The sequence below is a fragment of the Vespa crabro genome, chromosome 9 (genome assembly GCF_910589235.1).
Source record: "Vespa crabro chromosome 9, iyVesCrab1.2, whole genome shotgun sequence".
NCBI classification, from domain to species: Eukaryota; Metazoa; Arthropoda; class Insecta; order Hymenoptera; family Vespidae; genus Vespa; species Vespa crabro.
This window is the reverse complement of record NC_060963.1, coordinates 8,266,252-8,287,818: the sequence shown is the minus strand read 5'-3', so window position 1 is coordinate 8,287,818 and position 21,567 is coordinate 8,266,252. Positions and strand designations below refer to the sequence as shown.

Here is a 21,567-nt window from a genome sequence, read left to right as displayed (position 1 = left end):
TCTCGTTATTTCTATATTTTGCAGGGTTAAACGTTTCGTGGATATTAATTAATCTTATCGATGTACTTCTTCCAGCACGAATAGCTTTTTTTGTTGTTGTAGGCATCTTATAGAATGTAGATTAACGATAAAGCAATTATGCAGTAATCATAAAAAGTAGAAGAGATCGTCGAAAGTGATCGAAAAGAAAAACTTTGTATGAAGCTTCTCTCCCACGTTCAGTCGTTTTCTTTAAAATATAACAAGTTTTCACTTTTTAAGTACGTCAGGAATGATTACATCGGCTCGTTAGATCTATCTTATCGTAGATCGACGTGAAAGAGATACTTTAAAAAGAAGAAATCTCATTCTCTCGTAGATTTCATTCGTTGATCGTCGAAATGTGTGGCACAACGATTTCAGAGGTCTCGGCCTTCTTGCTCGCAACTCCTCGTGCGTATCGGTATCTGTTAAGAGTTCATTTACAACTGAGAAAGAGAGAAAGAAAGATTTTCGTAGTATCAGCGATGACGTTGCAAGATTAGGTTCGTCAAGATTAAGCAAGAACAACGGACGTAGCAAAGGGACACGTAGATGTGGGTCTCGATTTTAAAGTACGACGGCTGACCGACTTCATCTCGAGTAGAACGATCTCGCGAGAGTGATCTTGCTATTGCTAAGAAAGTAAATAAGGTCTATCGATATAGGTATGATTAGGTGTACGATTAGAACTTTGAAGGAATAGCTTATAATTCAACGTCTCAGATAATCTTTTATGTTAACGTTACTACTATGGATCCGATGACGCGTAAATAGAAGCCGTGTTTAGTCATCGTTCGAGTTTAGACATTAATTATCGACATTCTTAAGTAGCGACCTTTGATGATGGTATCCTCTGCCGTTGGTGAGCGTAGTAGAAGATGCAAAGAAGAAGATCGTGCATATGCTTGCATTAAACTTACATAGTGCGTTCTTCATAATCGGCGGATGCGTTCGTAACGTCTGACGCAATTGACTACAAGAAAATAAATCTTACGTGTCGACTTTTTTATCCGTTGGAAAAAATTAAAAAAGTCTTATTATCTGTCATAAGTATTAAATGTATAAGTATATACAATCGTACATTTGCGAATGCTTAAAAACGTTTACGAAGAAGTGAGATCGTTCGGAAAGTTTAACTATTATTTCGTTCGTAACAGAATATCGCCTGAACCGAACATAATCGAGTCTGGTAAAGTGAAGGGAGCGGCGCGCGCACACTGGTGAACATGTAAATCAGCCAACTAATAGGCGAAAGAGTTATCCCCTGGTAGATTTCTTCAAAGAACTCGCGATAAATTACGATTTGGAAAGCGGAAGTTTGCGATTGGACATTTCTGATCGTAAAGAGTAAGACTTGACTTTATTGAGTACCTACGTAGGACGAAAAGTTGAAATCACTTAATGGTTCGCTTGTGCCATTTTGTCGTTACGTTTCGATGCTTCGTGCTATGTCCAAGTTGACCTGGTGTAAGTCACGCGAAGAAAGTTAAAAAAGAAAAGAAAAAAAAAGAAAAATAATAGAGAAGAAAATGTTTACTTTTACACAAAAAAATAAATATCGTTGGACTTCCGCTACCGGCAACGATGAAAAACTCTATACGAATTTGTCTCTATCCGCCTTTGAAAAAGATGGAATTCTTTGAAAGATCGTGTAATACGAATTAAATACTATAACTCGATCGATAATTTCAGCATTCTCTGTAAATCGTTTGTATCTCCTTTTAAGCGATCACGTTCGGAAGCTTCGACTTCGATCGGCAGCAACAATTCGAACGCAATTAAATCCAATAAAGGAATACAGATCCGCCGACGTTCACGTAATCGCATTTACCTCGATGACCGACAACGAAACCGACATGGAAAAAAGCATACGTTCTCGGGCCGTTCGGTCTACGGTGTGTAATAATAAGTTTAGAGAATTCTTATGCAATCGGTATATTCGCCAAGGTCCGAAATTGGTTCCCTTTCTACGATTTATTACCTTCCGTGTTAAAGAAAAACCTCTATGATTTACAATCTCTAGATCTAATTACCTACTTTTTGCGCCACGTAATTACATTCGCGATTGGATTTGACCGAACTCGTACGAATCACCATCATTTCTCTCTAACGCGCGGACAAATTTCACTCAAGCATACCTGCATATGGGCATAAACGAATGATCGACACTTAGAACATCGTTATTCTCCTTCCTGTTATTATTTTTCCTTCCAAGATTTGCATATCAATGTGACTGTTTTATAATTCTTTTAGAAGACACTTGTTTTTATAAAAGACATAGGGGATGTATACCCTATCAATTTTTATTTATCAACTATAAAGAGAGAAAAAGAGAGACAGAGAAAAGTAGACTTTGAAGATAGACAAATAGAAGGCGTGTGTGTATTCGGAACGCCTTTAACCATTTTAAAGTGTCCGACATTATGCAAGACGTGCTCCAGTTTCAAAGGCTCGCTTTGGTATTCCAACTCACTTTCACTCATTCACTCGTCGACTCTTTTATCCTGTATTCTCTCTCTCTTTCTCTCTTTCTCTCTCCCTCACCTTTATTTGCACGACTTTCACTTCTCCAGACTTCGTAGGTCCTTCGTTACACCCCTCTTTGCGTTATATTTCAAACTACATCGTAATGTATAGATAATAACGTTGCGATTTATTTCCGATATACATATATATATATATATATATATATATATATATATATACACATATATATATATATGTATGTATGTATATGTATATTGGAAATAAATATGTATATATATACATATATACATATATGTATATGCTCGGTACACATTTTTTCATTTTGGGAAGAACGAGGTGATAGAAGTCGTGACCGCTGCAATGAGTCACCAAGAAAGATGTTTATCGTTCAATCTACTTTGTTCCACGTAAAGACACGTATAATTTTGTTTTCTCTTAAGGTCATATTCCTTTTACGTCTATAGTACTTTGATTCAGAGCATCGACGAGTGTCCAGCCTAGAAGATCGTTATCTGCAAGGTGATTTAATACTCTTCACATTCTTATGTCTCCGAGTTGTACCTGAAATTATATAATACGATAAGAAGTCTGCTATGTTCTTAGAAAGACTCATGTGAAAATTATATAAATATCTCTCTCACGAAAAGGCGCCGGCATAAAGTAGGTACTACGCCGAAAACCACAATCTTCCTTGCGAAAGGCATCTTTTAGATACTAACTGGATTTTGTAATTTTTTGTTGCAAATCTTGTCTCGAGTTAACGGCCACTCCTCGCTTCAGCCACCACTATAAAGGATTTTAATGAGACACGCATACCTGTGATGAAAACGAGCATTTAGGTAGATACAAGTATCACACATATCTATGTACATACGTATCTAGATACGTATAGTACGAAAGAAGTAAATCGACTCGAATGAATTTGGTGTAAATCAGACTAGAGAAAGATAAAAAGAAATTTACAGTCGATTCGCGAGCCATTCAGTTCTGCATTACAAGCGACTCTACGTAGCATCCCATTCTCTCGATGCCTTTTGCGAGTATGTAATCACGTAGCATTCTTCGCAATTACGTTTTTAACAATCGTTCGTTCGTGACTAAGTGCAAGGAATTCAATTATATTTATTATGTGGGCGAATTATTAGCGGCTTATATGATCTCAATGAGTAATTTATGGTTAAGACCACACTGAAGTCGATACTTTTCGTCTTCCATATTTGTGTTAACTTTTTTTACGTTAAAATATAATAAACAATTTTTTTTAACGTTACATTCTCGTCCGATATTTCATACGAGTATGACATTTAACAATATTCAATTATAATACTTTTCATATTCTTTATTACGCATCCCTCATGATAGAATTACTATTACATAGATATATCTATAATAATAAAGATGCCCATGTTTTATGTTATTCCATTGTGTTACACGATCTTATTTCGATGAAAATGTTCCAGCCAAATGCCAGACCTAAGGTCTAGTCTGAGAATCACATTATTTGTCGGCGAGTAGAACTACGAAACGTAATTTCAATCATTGTTGAGAATGCAATTTGTATGGATTACGTTGCTACCGAAGAAATATTAGAAATGATTTTTGTAATAAGTTTTTCATATGTGTTGGTTAATACACGTTGCGTCACTTATCCAAATAATTATAAATTTTTAAAGAACAAAAGAAAGAATATATTTTGAAAATTAATCAATCATATTTATCGTACATGGTTCAAACAAAGAAAACGTATTGATAATAATTTTATCTGTTTCCGCTTTAATTAACAATAAGAAATCTCGTGAACTCCCTTTGACTTTTGAAGAATTTAACTCGTGTCGTTATAGAACGGTGAGTCTGTCATTTTTTTTGGATCAACTTGCGAACAAGTACGAGAACTACGATTTCGAGGTCATATCGAGTATACTGGTGAACGGATCTTTGAACGGGACCAGGATCTCCGTTTCAAGCGTCATTTAATTTTTTTCTTTATTTCTTTTAATCGTTAATCCACATCTTCCAAGGACGTCTGTCGTCACTATTTTGGCTTTTCTCAACGACCTTCCTTGGACTTGAGTTAACTGATACTTTCAATGTCAACAGGAAGACCGCATTCTCTTGTCTCTTATCTTTTTTTTCTATCTCTATCTGTCTGTCTGTCTCCTCTCTCTCTCTCTCTCTCTCTCTCTCTCTCTCTCTCTCTCTTTCTCTCTCTCTCTCTCTCTCTGCCTCATTCCATCTGTTTTCTCACATATTTACAATAATTATACGGATCCACATATTTCTGTCAAGTATTATGCATGTAAGTACGCATAAGTGACATGCAATGATACTCTTTTTGTAGAAATATACATAATAATTGGTAAAATTATTGATTATGTTAGATTAATTTTTTCTTTGACGATAGATCTTTCTTGTGAAGATTTTTTTTTTTTAATATCGATTAGATAAACAAGAAAAATTATTTAGCGTATGACTGATAAATTTATAAATACGACGTTCTTAATTATCGATTACTTTATATTTCTGAACTATTTTATTTATGGATATCGCATACTTGTATTTACATCTTTCTAGATAAGTTGCAACCATTTCAGTCATGCTTGACAAATGCAACATCTTTTTTTCTTGTAAATTTTTCTCTAAGTTTATCTCTTTTTCTTTTTCTTGAATACGTTCAATAAAGTTTCGATAAAGTATTCGCCGATTATCGAATCTGAAATTTTGTCAAACTTTTACGAATTATTATATAAGATTTTAAAAAATTTCAATATATTTTTTCTTTTGAGTCGAAAGTTCGAAAAATTCTCTATCATATTAACTCGAACTGATATCATCTTTCTATAGTTCCATTAGGTAATTATCTTTTAATGATATCGATTTTCGTTAAGAATTGACTCGATATCATGAAGTTTTAATTAAGTTGTATGATTACCTCGATTCTAACAAGTTTTATATTTATCGTTTGACATTTCATAATCTGAGAGAAAATCTTGATATGTTAATAAATATTTTTTGCAAAGAATTGGATAAAGAAGAAGAGAAGGAAGTTGCTGACAAGTTTTTGTAGTTAAAAAAAGAAAGAAAGAAAAAAGAAATGGTTAGAGAAATCTGATCGATGGAATGTCGTATGAAACAGGAATATTTTTTTCTTGATAATTTTTTTTATTTCAAATATCATAAAAAAGATAAAATTCTTTGTTTACCAAGCCAATTTGCATTTCACGGATTCCATTGTAATTTACATCCTGTTACAAATCAACCTAGCACGGTGTCGAACAACGCTGATCAAGATACAAGCATATACATAGTATAATGATCGTAAAAAAGGTTACGAACCGATCCAGTTTCTATAATGGCAAATTTCACGCGCCCTACCCGTTGTCATATTTGTCCTAGTAAGTGAATCAACACGAATAAAACTTATATGGGAGAAACATTTCGATGAAATATAAGTAGACAAGGGTTTTGTTATTCCAGCAAATATTCTCACGTAAGAGAGTGAGCTGAGATGCTATGTGATGTAAGTTGTCGGCTTCCTAGCAAATCAATTCGTCCTTTCTTATGAGCCGGCCGATCCCACGATAAAATTGCATTAGAAAGTTCTAGTGAGTTTTGAAAAGAAAATCGAATAAGTATTTATTATTTTGCTGAGACAATACAATTTTACGATCTCTATTTAAATGATAAACTAAATAAGATTTGCATAAAGAATTTTCTATTATTATCATAAAGTCAATTTTTTCATTTTCGTTAAATTATATAGATCGATATAAATGTTGATGCATCGCACGTACTTACACAAACAATCCATAGCCGAGTTGCATAGAGAGACACATTATGCGTATAGCGTATGCGCAAGGTCGACCAAAAATCCGCTTACTTTTCTCTTGCGCAAGCTACCACGTATGCTGTTCGCATTTCAATATCCAACAAGTAATACCGCTATATCAACTAGTCTTGTTTGCTATCATAAGATAACATAGACCTGATGGAAATAATCAAAAGGGTTGCATCCGATCGTCATTATTTTCTAATTCGTTAAAATCAAATTGATAAGATTTTATCTAAACGACCAATTATTTCCTCTAATAATTAATTTGAAAACCGTGCAGTTATATACGAGAGACTACTTAAACACATAGGAAACAAACTAATGTATCTTTTTAGTATGGAAAGGCTAGTATTAGCAAAGGAATATCCAAATACGGTGTCCAACTAAAAGAAATATGTAATCGGCGGCAGCGCGTAAAATTGAACGATCAATTCGTAACCATACGTGTCGAGTCCTCCCTATTAACGAGTATTGTCTGAATGCTGGCCAATGTAAGGCTAATTTGCTCTTAAGGCAATCTCCTTCCTAGTAATTATAGTTTCCCGTGAAATTAATGTCCATTCTAAGCTGTATCGCTACTCCAACGCAGCCGAGCATACACGAGGAAGTTTCGCGTAAAATATAATAATTTTGTAACGTTTGCTTGGATCGTTAATTAAAGAAGAAAAAAAGAAAAAAAGAAAAAACAGAAAATGAACATTTAAACTATAATATTTTTTTCATAGGAAAACTTTTCTAAATAATTTTTCTAAATAATAATTATAGGTATTAATAAAAATCTTCTAATTAAAAATTGGAAATAAACAAATTGATTTGTAATTTATAAATTCTTTTTTTTTTTTCCTTTTAGATTGTCAACGAAATACACCGAGAAGTGCAAGAGCCAGTAGAAATGATGCAGCTTTGGAATTTGAGTGTCCCGAAGAGTTCGGTTATTATCCTCATCCTCGAGATTGTACGCAGTACTACGTTTGTGTCTTTGGCGGTGCTTTACTCGAATCTTGCACGGGAGGTTTGATGTACAGGTATGTAATAACCACTAATAGAATATCATTCACGTGATTGATTGGTCGATAGATTGATCAATTTTAAGATCTTTTAAACAAATTCACATGTATTTGATAGAGAATAGAAAATGTTTCGAATGGTGTGAAAAGGTGACTGATTCGGTGAAAGGGAAACTTTCTGTATCTTCGTTCTCTTCGTTGCTTGCATGTTTATAATGTCGCATACCTATTCCATAAGTATATAATCGTAGAAGGCCAACGTCCGCTTGAATTACTTTGCGGTGACAGGTGAACTCTTGTGAGAGTATCTTGTGAGAGAGAGAAAAGAGTTTCTTGATACTTCACAAAGAATGAACGGCTAATATGGCCGTGAATTAGAATGATAGTAAATGCGAAGAATGCATGGTATTTTTATTTGAAAACAGAATAATTAATAAGATATACGATACAGTTTGCGTTCTCGTAGATATACTTTCAGAGATAAGAGATCTTAAAATTTTTAACAATTTTCGTTTTGTCATGTTTTCGCTTTTCTATTTTCATTATTTACTTTCAGATTGATATTAAACGTCGACTTAAAAGCCGTTACAATTGGATTTACAAAAATTTAGATCTATTTCGAAAGTATTAATTTTATTCGAACGATTAATTCAAAATTACTTTGTTAGTCTAAGATTCGAATTGATAATCATGGTATAATTACAACTCATGAAGTTGTATCAAGCTGTGCATTTACAACGTGTTTCTATCTTTCCTATTCGACTTTCGTCTAAAGTAAAGTTTATAATGAATTTTACGTGCCAACGAGTCCGATACGAACGCCGCTTTTGTCGATTGACCATTCTAGTGCGTCACTAACTTCCACTAACTTGCTCTTTCGATCGGAACTTTAACGAGATACTGCTATGATCTTTAGACCACTATGGTGCTATAGTAGTCTAAAGAGACCAGGAAACTAACGAGTCTTTGGGATCAACGATTTGCGCCTAAAATTGTACAATTCTAAACATTACTTTTTAAGATCAACTTGTTTCCAGAAATATTCATGATATTCCTGAAATATTCCTGATATTTCCAGAAATTCTCGTATTTTCTTTTATTTTTTTTTCTTCCTTTTTCTTAATTTTAATATCAATTAGAATTTCATAGTTGCGAGGACGATTTTAATATAAACCTCATGTGAAATATGAGTTTTGTCAAACTCGATCGTATTAGAGATCTTCGAGAGCCTTTCGTTTCTCTTACGTAAAAGTAGATACTACGCGTTACTATTAAGTTTACTACTCGTTCATACGTATACAGACTCGTACGCAAAGTTTTAGAGTTGGAGCGTTGCGGAGGAGTGATATTTTTCCTTTTAAAGATTAACAAGAAATTACAAAGCTATTCTTGAGACGCATACCCTTGACATTTAACATCCGCCTCGTAAGTTTATTCCAATGGATTGAGTCGATTGAAATAATTTTTGCGCAAAGTTTCATCGATTTCATCAAACGTTTTATGATCTTAACTCGATTCGAGTTCGATATAAGGGATGTTTCGATTCGCTAAGCTAAGATGTAAAGAGAGAAAGAGAAAGAGAGAGATATCTTCGAGGTTGAAATATTTATAAGATGTCGATTTCAAATAAGTAAGTATATGGGCGATCGGCGCGCATAAAGCCGACCCTGGAGCACTTTCAATCCGGTCGTCTGGTTTTGCACAGTAAAAGGGGGTCGTACGTATAAGTGTAACCCTGGAAAAAATTGATCTGCCACACCTCGTTCGATACGGAGCGCGCGGTATATTCGAACCGGTGTGGCTCTCTTCATATATGTATGCGAGGATAAGTGTGTCTGTATATACTAATGCATGCGTGATGTATGTGTGTGTATGTGTATGTACGTATGTATGTAGGAAAGAGGTTCTTAATAGTAAAGCGATATCCGATTAGGTATAAATCTGAGATTACAATTATATTAGGTAGACACTCGAATTATCCAGTTTATTATTTCAAAAATCTTTTTTTATTTACATTATGTTCACAGTCATGAATTGCAGACGTGCGATTGGCCACGTAACGTTGGCTGCCCTGAAAGTGGTTCGGTCAACAAGGAAATTAACGAGGATCCGTTGTTGGAAAGGTATGACTTTGAAAGGGACAATTCGATCTTTCAGTTTTTAATAAAAATAATTCGTATATACATATCTATATATGTATATATATTCGACATAAAAATCTCTCATTGAATACACCCCAACAAAAATATTCTCGTAACGTTCTTTTCCGACGTTACTTTTTAATTATAATTGACTGCATTCAAGTTTATTAACTGAAGTAATCGTGCACACGCAAAAAGTAATTGAGACATCGTCTAATGACATCATCATCGCGTAGCATCGCTTATTCGTGCGATAGAACATACTCGTTCGAGAGTTTTCCCACCGTCTTGCTATTAGATCGACGATCGACCATAATAGAATCGCAATCTTACGCTTAATTACGAGTAGGTAATTACCGATAACGCTTGATCGCGGGATAATTGAAATAACGTGACGCTTTTCCCACGAGTCTTAGCGTGGAAAAATGATTTCTATTGGATAAAAGGAACTTTGTGATCGATCTTGACTTCCTCGAACGGATGTCCGTCGATCACTCCAATCGATCCGAATTTTTTTGTTAGGATTACGAAACGATCCCGTTTGTATTTCACCCACGTTTGAAAGTAAAGATAAAGAAAGAAAAAGTATAGACCGTAGACCGAAAGAGGTGAAAGAAGGTGAAAGAGTTTGATCAGGGAGAGGTGGAGACAGAAAGAGGGAGGAAAAGGAGTAGGATAAATGAAGGAGGGAGAAATCAGAGAAAGGAAAATAACTTTGAGATAGAACGATTCGCGAGCACGATACCTGTCTGTCCTGGTCAAACCTTCTCAACCTCCTCGCCTCACCTATTCTACTTGCGTTATCCTAACTCGCATGGTTAAATAGTTGGTGCTATATAAATACGATGTACGTGGGTCGAACAAGGCTTTCGACTTGTCTCTATATGCGAATACTAGATCAGCCAAGGCTACATTCATATTTTCATGCTACTTTTTCGCATAAGGAACATTCCATTTGAGTTACAAATAAATGTTTAGGGTTATCGAATGAGTTTTTATTTTCTTTTTTCTTTTATATGTATATAAAAAGTCGTCATAGTGAAATTGAACATTTTTCGGCATGACGACAGTTTATATAAAAAGATTTCTTGTGATGAGAGGGAAAGAGAGAGAAATAGAGAAAGAAAAGGAGAGGTTGGAGAGAGAAAGAAAGAAAAACTAATTTAGTTTTGAATTTTACTTCCGGCTATATTTTTCACAATCATTTCTATCGATTCTTTCTTTTCCCTTGTGAACTTCTCGTTGCGCCGTCTGAGATTCGTTTTTCTTACTCTCTCGCGTAAGTTTGTTGGCCGTAGACGGTATAAGCCAAGTGTCCCGTTGTGCAACGAGTTAAGCAATGAGAAGTCAGTGGGCATTCATTAAAGTATTGTATAGGAGTAAACGGAGAGGGGAATTTGATTTCTCAATTTCTACTAACTCGTTCTTCTCTATGTCTTTGTTCCGGGTGTTAACGATAGCAATTATGATAGAATAGTTAGCTTTTCAAAATTCGAAGAAAGATTATTTTACAAATATCGATATTATCATGAACAAATTGTTCACGCAGGTCTACAAAAATCGAGTCATTGCAACAACAACAACAACAACAACAACAACAACAACAACAACAACAACAACAACAACAACAACAACAGCAGCAGCAGCAGCAGCAGCAGCAACAACAACAGCAACCTTTGCAACGAACGATCCAAAGGCAACCACTTTTAATTACTTCAACATCTTCCCCAGCACCTCAGACCACGGAACGACAATATCGTCAGCGACAACAAGCTAGAAATTATCCTGAGGACGATTACGAACCTCCCAGCGAGATCGAGAACGATAGACAGCAACGAGTCTACAGAGGACAACCTTCGACAATAGGACAAGTGCAACGTGACCGTGATGGACTTCGTAGAAACATCATATCCGTGAGTATTGATTCTTTCAATGATAGAGAAAGAGAAAAAGAAAAAAAGAGAGAAAGAGAAAGAGAGAGAGAGAAAGAGAGAGAGGATGATAAGAGAAACGGAGAGGTTTGATCGAGTAATTTTTTTTTCTTTCTTTATCGTTAATCACAGGAGAGAGAGAAGGAGAGCCTGGTGAACGCACGCGTTCAAGCAGAGTCCCATTTCAGGTATCGTAGAAGTGATAATTTTTATTAATCGATTTATGTATGATCGTAATTTCTCTCCCTGAAATGTTTTATTATAAATATATTATAATAAATAAATAAATTACGAGAAGTTTTGAGGAAATGTTGAGGTATTTATTCTTTCAATACATGCAGGACTCAGGTACCTTCAACGGAGTCATCTAGAATTGCTAAAACTTTGGCGTCCACGGTAGCACCGATCATATCAAAATCATATTACAATGATCCTGATCAAAGTTATCCTTATTACACGATTTATGAAGATGACGTATCCATGTATAAGGATGACGGTGAGTCCTATTTTATTTGATTACTTTTAAGATAAAAATTTTCTATTCGATTGAATATTATTCTTATGATTCGAATAAACGACACTAAGCTTTTAAATCTTTTCCTTTAACGACTTAACATTTTAATAATTACTTCTTGTCGTTAATGTCCTCACAGACCCTTCCTTGACATTATCGAGGCAAGGCATTATTTCTCACAATGACCATGACTTTTCCGCTTAGATTACAATCAATACACGGTGAATCAAACAGTTCCATTGCAACAACCAAACGTGAAGATAAGTGAAGTTAGTACAAAACAATATCCACAAAAATCGAAAAAAGTTAGCGTTAACGATGCGGATAGATATAATCTGAATCATGACGTTACGGCACAGGACTATGATATCTATGAGAATCAGGTGAGAAAGATAGATTAGATGATTTTCTTTCTCTCTTTTTATATTTTTATCATTTTATCATTTACTTATTCTCTATTTCTTTAGGCTCAATTAAACAAAAATAAATTCAGAATCTCCGAAGGACAGCCACCTTTAAGGTAAAATATTAAAAAATTATTTTTATTTTTTCATGACTCGTTCAAAGATGACTAAGATACAAAGATTTTTTCTCTGTCGAATCGAAGTGTTTGTCGTGTATATTTAATCAGCATTAGAAATAGCCGAGTAGCTATATTCGATTAAACATGTGAATATTTCTTGTACGTCATAATACATAATACAGGACGAACGTAGTGAGCCATCCGGTGGTCCACGTGACGACTCCGAACACTCTAGTTGACACGTTTGTCCCATTGACGACTACCACTCAAACACCTACAACAAGCGCCAGGCCTTACACCGTTAGTGTTTCAAGGTATGTGTTTCAATTTATGTACCCACATACATATAAGAAGTTCGTTAAATGGAAATGTTTTCTTCACGTCTCTCCTTGATATCAGATGGATTCATGTGATCTAGATCGATGAACATGAGTGGCGAAGCGTCTTGAAGGGCCGTTGGCCGAGACCCGATTTCGCTCACGCACATAATGGCCTCCGCAAAAGTGATTCCTCGCTCTTACTTACTTTCTCCAGCGAGGAACAACGAACAGTTGTCCTCCCGATTCGATTCAACAATCTAATTCTTTTCTTTTTATAATATTTTCTTTTCATATTTCAGCCGAGGCCGTCCGCAACAAATCAACCGAGGCACTGCACCTCCGTAAGTCGACCAATTATTTCTTATAAATAAACATTCTATCGATTATCATTATAACATAATATTAATTACTTTAAAAGAGTGAAGTCGTCGAATGATCGCGTCGAAAAAAAAATATAATTATTCTTCAACGAGCAGTGAAATTCAATTACGAAAGAACTCATTAGCAGCGCGCTTCTCTCCTTCTCGTCGATAATGAAAGTAACGTCGCGAGATACTTCCTTTGAGTATCAACGGAAATACATACCGTGAAAATAACGATGTAGAAACTACGAGAAAGATAACAAGTTTTTATAAGTGGAAAGAATTACTTGAATATGTAGCGAAATATTGTATGTTTCGAGTATTTAACTCTTAAAGGCTATCATTAATGAAATTACATGTTAAAAAGATGAAAAAAATTAGAATTAAATAATTTATCAACTATCAATTAGTTTATTTGTCATAATTACTGATAATTTTCATTTAATATATTAATTAATATATTAAATAATATATAATACAAAATTTGTAATAATTGAATTTCTTTTTCTTATGGCATTTTATAATGAAAAATATTATAATATACTCCGATGAAATTTTATATTGACGTGATCTTTTTTATAATAGCCTTCAAGGGTTAAATCAATTGAAAAAACAAAAGAGTTAAATCGTTAAAGAAAAAAAAAAATAAAAATGAGAAACAATCTTTTCAGTCGTTCACGACCCACGTTGAAACCATCGACGGAGATAGTTTCGAAGGCACAGGAATTCATCGATATCTATAGATATCCACCGGTTAGACCAGCCCCGATTTATCCGACACCTCAGGTCGACAAGCCTGCAGCAAAATGCCGAAGAGACGTTTGTCTACTTCCGGATTGCAGCTGTGGTGGTGCCGACATTCCAGGTATACGCCCACTTTTGTCCTTAGCTTTGATAATTCTAAAGATATACATAAGTACATATAGAATAGCAGTAGACGAATTTTAAAATGAAATTTTCTTTATTCGTTCTTTCACCTTTCGCTGTTAGATCCGATAAAAAGCACCGATAAACAACAATTTTATTCGATAGAACAGTTTCGTTCTCCTTTTTCTTATTATCATGCAAAAGAAATTTTTTATTTTTTATTCTTTCGATCGTTTAAAAAAAAGTTTTTACTATATCCTTTAAAAATAGATAAAGCGAGAAGTAATTCATGTAAAAATCATAGTCGAGAGGAAGTTCGAAAGGACTGAATCGTGTTTTGGCTTTCTGATACGAAGGAACGTCGACCGGCAGTGACGTAAGTCGTCGCGCTACGAATGTTAAGTTTGACGATCGGTTTAGCGGTCGCCATGACTTTCTCTGATTCTAACGTTACATATACACGTTATATAGCGCGTTCGAAAGTGAAACAGATCCGCGTCGCGTACGTACGTATATATATATATATATATATGTGTGTGTGTTTATGTGTGTGTGTGTGTGTTTATGTGTGTATGTAAATATATATATATACATATACATACACATATGTCTATATAAATGTATATACACCGGTCGACGTATCGCATGCGAGCGATGCCCTTCGAAATCGAAAGCTTTCCGAGAGAGCGAGTAATATTTTTTTATTTCGTTTCAAGATGAAAGCGAAGTGGTAACGATCTCTAGGGATCTCTTAGCTCGAATGACTCGTACGCGCCAGTAAAATCGAAATTTTTTTTTTCATTTTAATTTTCATTTTACCACGATCGAGTTGAAAGAATATTATTAATTCATTTAAAGATATTGCATGGATAATTTAAATACAACTGACATATCTTTTTTCATTTTCGAAATGGATTACGTAATCCATTTAATATTCTTATATGAAAGCGGCAAGTGTGTGAAATCGAACGGAAGATTCTTTTTCTCGATATCGAATCGAGGAGGTCGCATCTCTCCGATGAAATTTCCTGAGTATAATAATATTAAGTAAAGTTGAAATGTCAGCGAGGTTTTTAATTTCATTGACCAAGAGTTACGTAAAAATGGCCGATTCAACATTTTTTTTCTTTTTAACGGTACATTGTAAAATTTATTACTAATGTTAACTTGGTGAGTTAGATGACTAGATGAGATAAGTAATTCGATCTAACAGATTGAATATCCATACGGATCATTTTAGTCTGATCAGATAAGAAGACGACAAAAAAGAAAAAAGTAAAAAAAAAGAAAGAAAAAGCAAAAAGCAAAATAATAAATGAAGGAACGAAGCTAAATTCGTATCGGATTTAAAAATACATATACGATGAATCAATCGTCTATTCAGGAGGAATTCCAGCAGAGGAGACACCACAGATCGTCCTTCTAACGTTCGACGATGCCGTTAATGATCTTAATAAACCGTTATACGGTGATTTATTCGAAAACGGCCGTAAGAATCCGAACAACTGCCCGATCACGGCGACGTTCTATGTCTCGCACGAGTGGACAGATTATAGTCAGGTGCAGAATCTTTACGCCGACGGCCACGAAATGGCATCTCACACAGTCTCGTAAGTCTTTCGCTTAGTAAAAGGAGAAGAAGGAATTTTCGTTGTTGTCCTTTCTACCGACATTTGTGTGGTTTAACAAGAAAGGCTAGAAAGAATCACGTAACCGTGTCATATGGCGCGTGGCTATCGTCATTCGAGCTTGACGCTACGCTCATCATCCTCTCTCTTTCTTTTTATATATATATATATATATATATATATATATATATATATGCGTGCGTATATTTGTGTGTGCGTTTTTATTTCGCTTTTAATCACTTTTCATACACCAAACTTGTTCTTTAAGATTAAACGAGGAATAAACGCTAATTGCGAGGGATCTTACTGATCTTGAAAAGCGCCAGTCAAATAATACATCAAGATTTATTAAAAACTTATTATTCATTTTGTCAAGAAAAATATTATTAATACGACGTAGAATCTCTTACGATGACCGACTTAGAGAGATCTCTCCGAGTATAGTGAGTCAAGGCTATTTATCGAAGAGAAGCACGTGAAAGCAAATAGAGCCAATCAAGGAATAATAAATATTTACGGAAAAAAATGACGGTGCGATTCGATCGGTAGGACACCTCTAAGCTCCATAAATGGAAAATAAGAAAAGAAGTATCTTATGCGTCCGGTGAAACGATCGATTATATCTTCTTTCTTTTTTTCTCAGCTTCCTCTATTCGTCTTCTAAAACGAGAGGAAGCCGGTACGGCAACGACACCGATACTCGTAACGCGTGTAAAGAGTTTCACCGAGCGCGTACGATACTCCTGCGGTATACTAATGACGCCTACTGACTGTAACTCTTTTCTCTTTCCCATTTGTTCTCTCTCTCTCTCTCTCACTCTCTCTCTCTCTCTTTTTCTTTTTATCTATCTATCTTTCTTTCTTTTTTTTTCTGTCTCTTTCATCGTCACGCATCATCATCCTACGTCCCCAAACAATTTAAAACGCGACGGAATCGCTATTTCAAACGGAATAAACAAAATTTCCTACGATTTCTTTGAACCTTCTCCTTCGTGTCCTACAATCCTAAAAAACAGGTGACTACCTACCGGAGGAGATCCCACAAATCGTCTTGTTGACGTTCGATGACTCCGTGAACGATCTAAACAAGGGACTCTACGCCGATCTCTTCGAGAAGGGAAGAAAGAACCCGAATGACTGTCCTATCTCAGCAACCTTCTACGTGTCCCACGAGTGGACCGACTACAGCCAGGTTCAAAATCTCTATTCTTCCGGTCATGAGATTGCTTCCCACACGGTCTCGTAAGTATCCTCTTTGTAGGATCGACATCCCAAAAATACCTATCTATAAATATGTATACGTATATCAATTTCTACAGAACATATGTACGTTTTATTGTATACAATGGTCCATGTCAAATGACAAATCGATTTCTCTGATCTCGAGTTCATCAAAATCACTTGTCTCTTTTCTTTTCACGTCAATATGCTTTCGAATTTGATTTACGCTTACCCAATGATCATTCAAATCATCGGCACGCTATAATAGATCATCAACGGTAGTAGGTATCGATTAACTATCATTTTTGATCACTGCTCTCAATTAACTACTAATGTAATGCTAGCTTATTCGTAATACCGATCGCCAAAGGAAACATAGATCATTCATATTGTACGGATAACAAATCGAATCGTACGTGCTCGACGCGAAAGAAACGTTCTTGCTTTCGCGAGTTATGAAAGACTAGGGCCGAGTCCAAAGATTCGTCATGATCGCACTTTCTTCGTTCAATATATATATTGAGCTCAATATACTATATAACGATTTTCTTATTTTAAATGATATGGTCAAATATATTCAATCCTATTAGTTTTATAAAGAAATGTTTGAAATAAAAGTTGTTGAATTTTGAGGGGTTTAATTCTGACTTTAGTGTGATACGTTTACTAACATAAGTTCCTAATCAAAACTTTATCTGTTCAATACCCTTTACAAGCTTAGGAATTTGCAATAGGAAATTTTGAAATGTCTTGTATATATCTAGATAAATTTGACTCGGTCCTAGGATATCGTTAATTAGAAAAATTCTTGGTTATTACGAACGTAATAAATATCAATCGTAGGCACAGTTTCGGGGAACAATTTTCACAAAGAAAATGGGCACGAGAAGTAGCTGGACAGCGTGAAATCCTTTCGGCTTATGGAGGTGTCAAGTTGGAAGATGTCAGAGGAATGAGAGCTCCATTCTTGTCGGTAAGATTAATGATTCCTTCCAAATACTCAGTTTCTATTTTCTTTACCTAAACTACATGTCTCTCTCTCTCTTTCTCTCTCTTTCTCTCTCTCTCCCCCTTTCTCTTTCTCGGTAGGTCGGTGGAAACAACATGTTTAAGATGCTGTGGGATACGAACTTCACCTACGATTCGTCGATGCCAATTTATGAGAACAGACCTCCTAGCTGGCCTTACACGTTGGACTACAAACTCTTCCACGACTGTATGATACCGCCTTGTCCCACCAGATCTTATCCTGGATTGTGGGAAGTTCCTATGGTAATGTGGCAAGATCTGAATGGTGGTAGGTGTTCTATGGGAGACGCTTGCAGTAATCCGCCAACTGCCGATGGAGTCTACAAGATGCTTATCAAGAACTTTGAGAGACATTACACGACTAATAGGTATGCGATTATCTCGTATTTTAAATTTTCAATTATCGATCGATTTTTCTCGTATATGTATTTATATATAATATTACGATAAAATCAAATGTCTCGTGTATTTCGACATAATAGAGCACCGTTCGGTCTCTTCTATCACGCGGCATGGTTCACTCAACCTCATCACAAAGAAGGCTTCATATCTTTTCTTGACACGATCGTTGCTATGGATGACGTTTGGGTTGTAACAAATTGGCAAGCTATTCAATGGATTAGAAATCCAACGCCTCTAGCTCTGATGCATAATTTTGAGCCATTCAGTTGCAATTTTGTGGTAAGTCGATAGAAAAAAATTAACAGAGAAATTAATGCGATAAAGATAATCTTATTTTGTTTAGGATCGACCGAAGAAATGTAACAATCCGAAGGTTTGCAATCTCTGGCACAAAAGTGGTGTTAGATACATGAAGACCTGTCAAGCTTGTCCAGATATCTATCCATGGACGGGCAAAACTGGTATTAGAAGCAGTCGCATCGATAACGAAATCGATACTCACGAATGAAACGACAAACCGATCAACGTGGCGATCGAGACCCACCAATGAGGACGAAAGAGCCAAAACGAGGAGAACGATACATAGCTCATACAGCATTTGTGTTCTTTTATCTCTCGTTCCTCTGAAGAAATTCTGAAGTTCGAGTACGCCAAGCTGTTTTATTTTTCTTTAATTTTTCTATTCTTTCATTTCTTTTTCTTTTCTTTTTTTTTAATTTTTCCTCTTTTACTCGTATTATTGGTCGAGAAAAACACAACAAGCAACATGGCTACAACTTTCGCGACTTTGGTGGGTCTGCGAAGTGTAATCAAAAAAAAAAAATTGAGTCCTTTCTAGAAAAGATTTCAAAATAGGACTGTTGCATAGGTCGAAAAACACGTACGTGTTCTTTTTTTTTTAAAAAGACTTTGTTCCTTTATCTTTCTTCTTTTTTTCTTCTTTTTTGTCTCGTCCAATCGGTTAACCACGATAATATAACGATATTAAGATATAATAATTGCATACAAATAAGTTAAAATGCTAATTGCGTTATATTGTTGAAACAGGGTAACTTGACATGATACGAGTAGAATTATTAAATTATTTCAAAGCAATGTATTGAGACGGCGGGCATTGATTCATGTGAACCGATGAACGTGGCACGAATCGGTGACCGCGAGTCAGTGAAGTGTAGTAACTTTTTTCTTCTTTTTCTTCTTCCTTCGTTTCTTTATTTTTATTATCTTCTTCTTTTATCTTTCTATTATCTCATCATTTTCTACGTACGTGTCTTCCTTATATTGTATTTTATTTTATTTTATTATAAGCAACTTCCTCTTTTACCTACTTCGAAATCTTTCAACACGTTCTTGGCGTACTCGGGAAAAATTCAAGATAGAGCAATTAATCACGAGTAATTAATAATAATAATAATAATTAAATAATAACAAAATGATAATGATAATAATATTCGCGGAAAAAAATACGAAAATGATTGCCGATCATGAAGTTTCGTACGTCATTTCGTGATATGTATTATCATCCACCGAGGTTCGAATGTGCGGAGATCACTTTGATGGAAATTTATTAAAAAAATGTCGAAAGAAAAATGTCGCTTTCTTGAAGGATCGTGAGTACGAGAGGAATCATTGTGTTTTACCTGAACCTGAAAAATATAATGCGGCTTTAATAAATACACATTTCTCTAGAATTCACAAACACAAATACACACGCGCGTACGCATATAATTTATCGTTTAAATTAATAATCAAGTATAATCAAATGGAACTGAACGAATAGAATCTTATGAAAAATGATGTTTACTTTAAATCAAGCAGGATGACAGTTATATGTCATATGTTTTTATTACAAACATGTATTTGGGATCGGTAAAGGATAGAGTATGGAAGCCCAAGTTTCTAAGTCATATTTCTCAATATCCTGCCAGTGATTATTCATATATGCGATATTTTCAATCCAATATTTCTTGAGATTACAGACCGTCATAGCCTTGAAAAATTAAAAAGTAAGTTTTCTATAAAACAAGAAATCGATGAGAGATCAATCACCTATATTCATTTGAATCATAGAAATTTTATAAATATGATTTCATTTATTATTCATATTACCCGTTTATTTTGTATGATCCATGCGATAACAAACTTGTTATCTTGCAAACGAGACCATTTTTTCGCCTTATTCAGGTAAATATTTCTCTGTGATTTTTTACCATAAATTATATTTATATGAGATTTAAAAAAATAGAGAAACGGTTTTATGAATGGAGCACGTTTCGAAACTCGATTGAGAGTTTTCGTGATTTGATGAATCCCGTCGAAAAGTTTGATAAGTTGATTCGCTTTCTTTAAATTTATACAACGAATTAGTACTAGGAGAAAGCATTCCAAGCCCTGCAACGACAGATCAGAATATTTAGAATTTATTGTCGTGATCAATAATATTAATTTGAATGGATTACTTGGCAGCATGTGACAATTGTAGAAAAATCATCATGTTTAACTTCTTTCGTATAGGTATCTACGGTTAGTTCATAACTTTCGTCAATTCTGTATCCCCTGAAAGGAAGTTCGATGTGTAAATATGTATCAATGAATTGTAAACATTTCATAAACTTACATTCGCAATTGCCAAATCCATAAACCACTTAAAAGTCGAGTAAGACAAATTGGATCGCGAGAAACACAACCTTTCGTATTGCAAGCTATTTTATAATAAATATGTTGTTTTTATTTTTTTTTATTTTAATTTAATATATATTTCATTAATATGAATCGAACGATCGATATAATTAAAGATGGATAAACGTACCAGTGAGTGTTTTGGCATGTTGGAGACAGGATTCGTAAGATTCCAAAAATATTCCAGCTTTTAAGAGTAATTCTAAGGAAAGAGCATAATACCAGGTAATCGCTGAATTATCGATGTCCTCGTCTGACATATAATGCAGCTCGTTGATGAGATCAATTGCTTCGCTAATATGTTTTGTCCATATCTGTTTTTGCAAGATATGAAAGAGTAGAAGAAAATGTGAAAGAAATATGTTTACTATTAATTACCATGATTTCTATAAATGATGGCAGCAAGACAAGTTTCACATGGGTAAGTTTCATCATGTATGTCATTTTAAGTATATTTTTACCAATTTCTATGGCATCTTGAAATTCACCTCTCAATGCTCTGTTATATGTAAAAATATAAAATTATCGAATATGTATAATTAATTCGACTTTTATTTGATTTTAATAGTATTACCTGATCTCGTACATCACCATAAATATTTTCGT

The 21,567-nt window shown here is 34.7% G+C and overlaps 1 protein-coding gene across 3 annotated transcripts in view; it reads left to right on the top strand.

Annotated features, from left to right (window-relative positions):
- LOC124426756 overlaps nt 1-21,504 on the top strand; it is a 37,886-nt gene extending 16,382 nt beyond the window's left edge. For 2 of the 3 annotated variants that reach the window (XM_046968833.1, XM_046968834.1), the window contains 15 exons: nt 7,188-7,362; nt 9,372-9,467; nt 11,035-11,398; nt 11,549-11,604; nt 11,758-11,912; nt 12,135-12,313; nt 12,398-12,450; nt 12,636-12,767; nt 13,073-13,114; nt 13,807-14,000; nt 15,387-15,612; nt 17,695-17,824; nt 17,941-18,248; nt 18,363-18,561; nt 18,626-21,504. In XM_046968833.1, the coding sequence (XP_046824789.1) occupies nt 7,188-7,362; nt 9,372-9,467; nt 11,035-11,398; nt 11,549-11,604; nt 11,758-11,912; nt 12,135-12,313; nt 12,398-12,450; nt 12,636-12,767; nt 13,073-13,114; nt 13,807-14,000; nt 15,387-15,612; nt 17,695-17,824; nt 17,941-18,248; nt 18,363-18,561; nt 18,626-18,790 (2,474 nt within the window). In that variant the 3' untranslated portion in view covers nt 18,791-21,504. Of the gene's footprint in view, nt 1-7,187; nt 7,363-9,371; nt 9,468-11,034; nt 11,399-11,548; nt 11,605-11,757; nt 11,913-12,134; nt 12,314-12,397; nt 12,451-12,635; nt 12,768-13,072; nt 13,115-13,806; nt 14,001-15,386; nt 15,613-16,646; nt 16,873-17,694; nt 17,825-17,940; nt 18,249-18,362; nt 18,562-18,625 lie in introns of all 3 variants that reach the window. The other variant, XM_046968832.1, reaches the window with a different exon arrangement.
- Nucleotides 21,505-21,567: the final 63 nt, after the last annotated feature.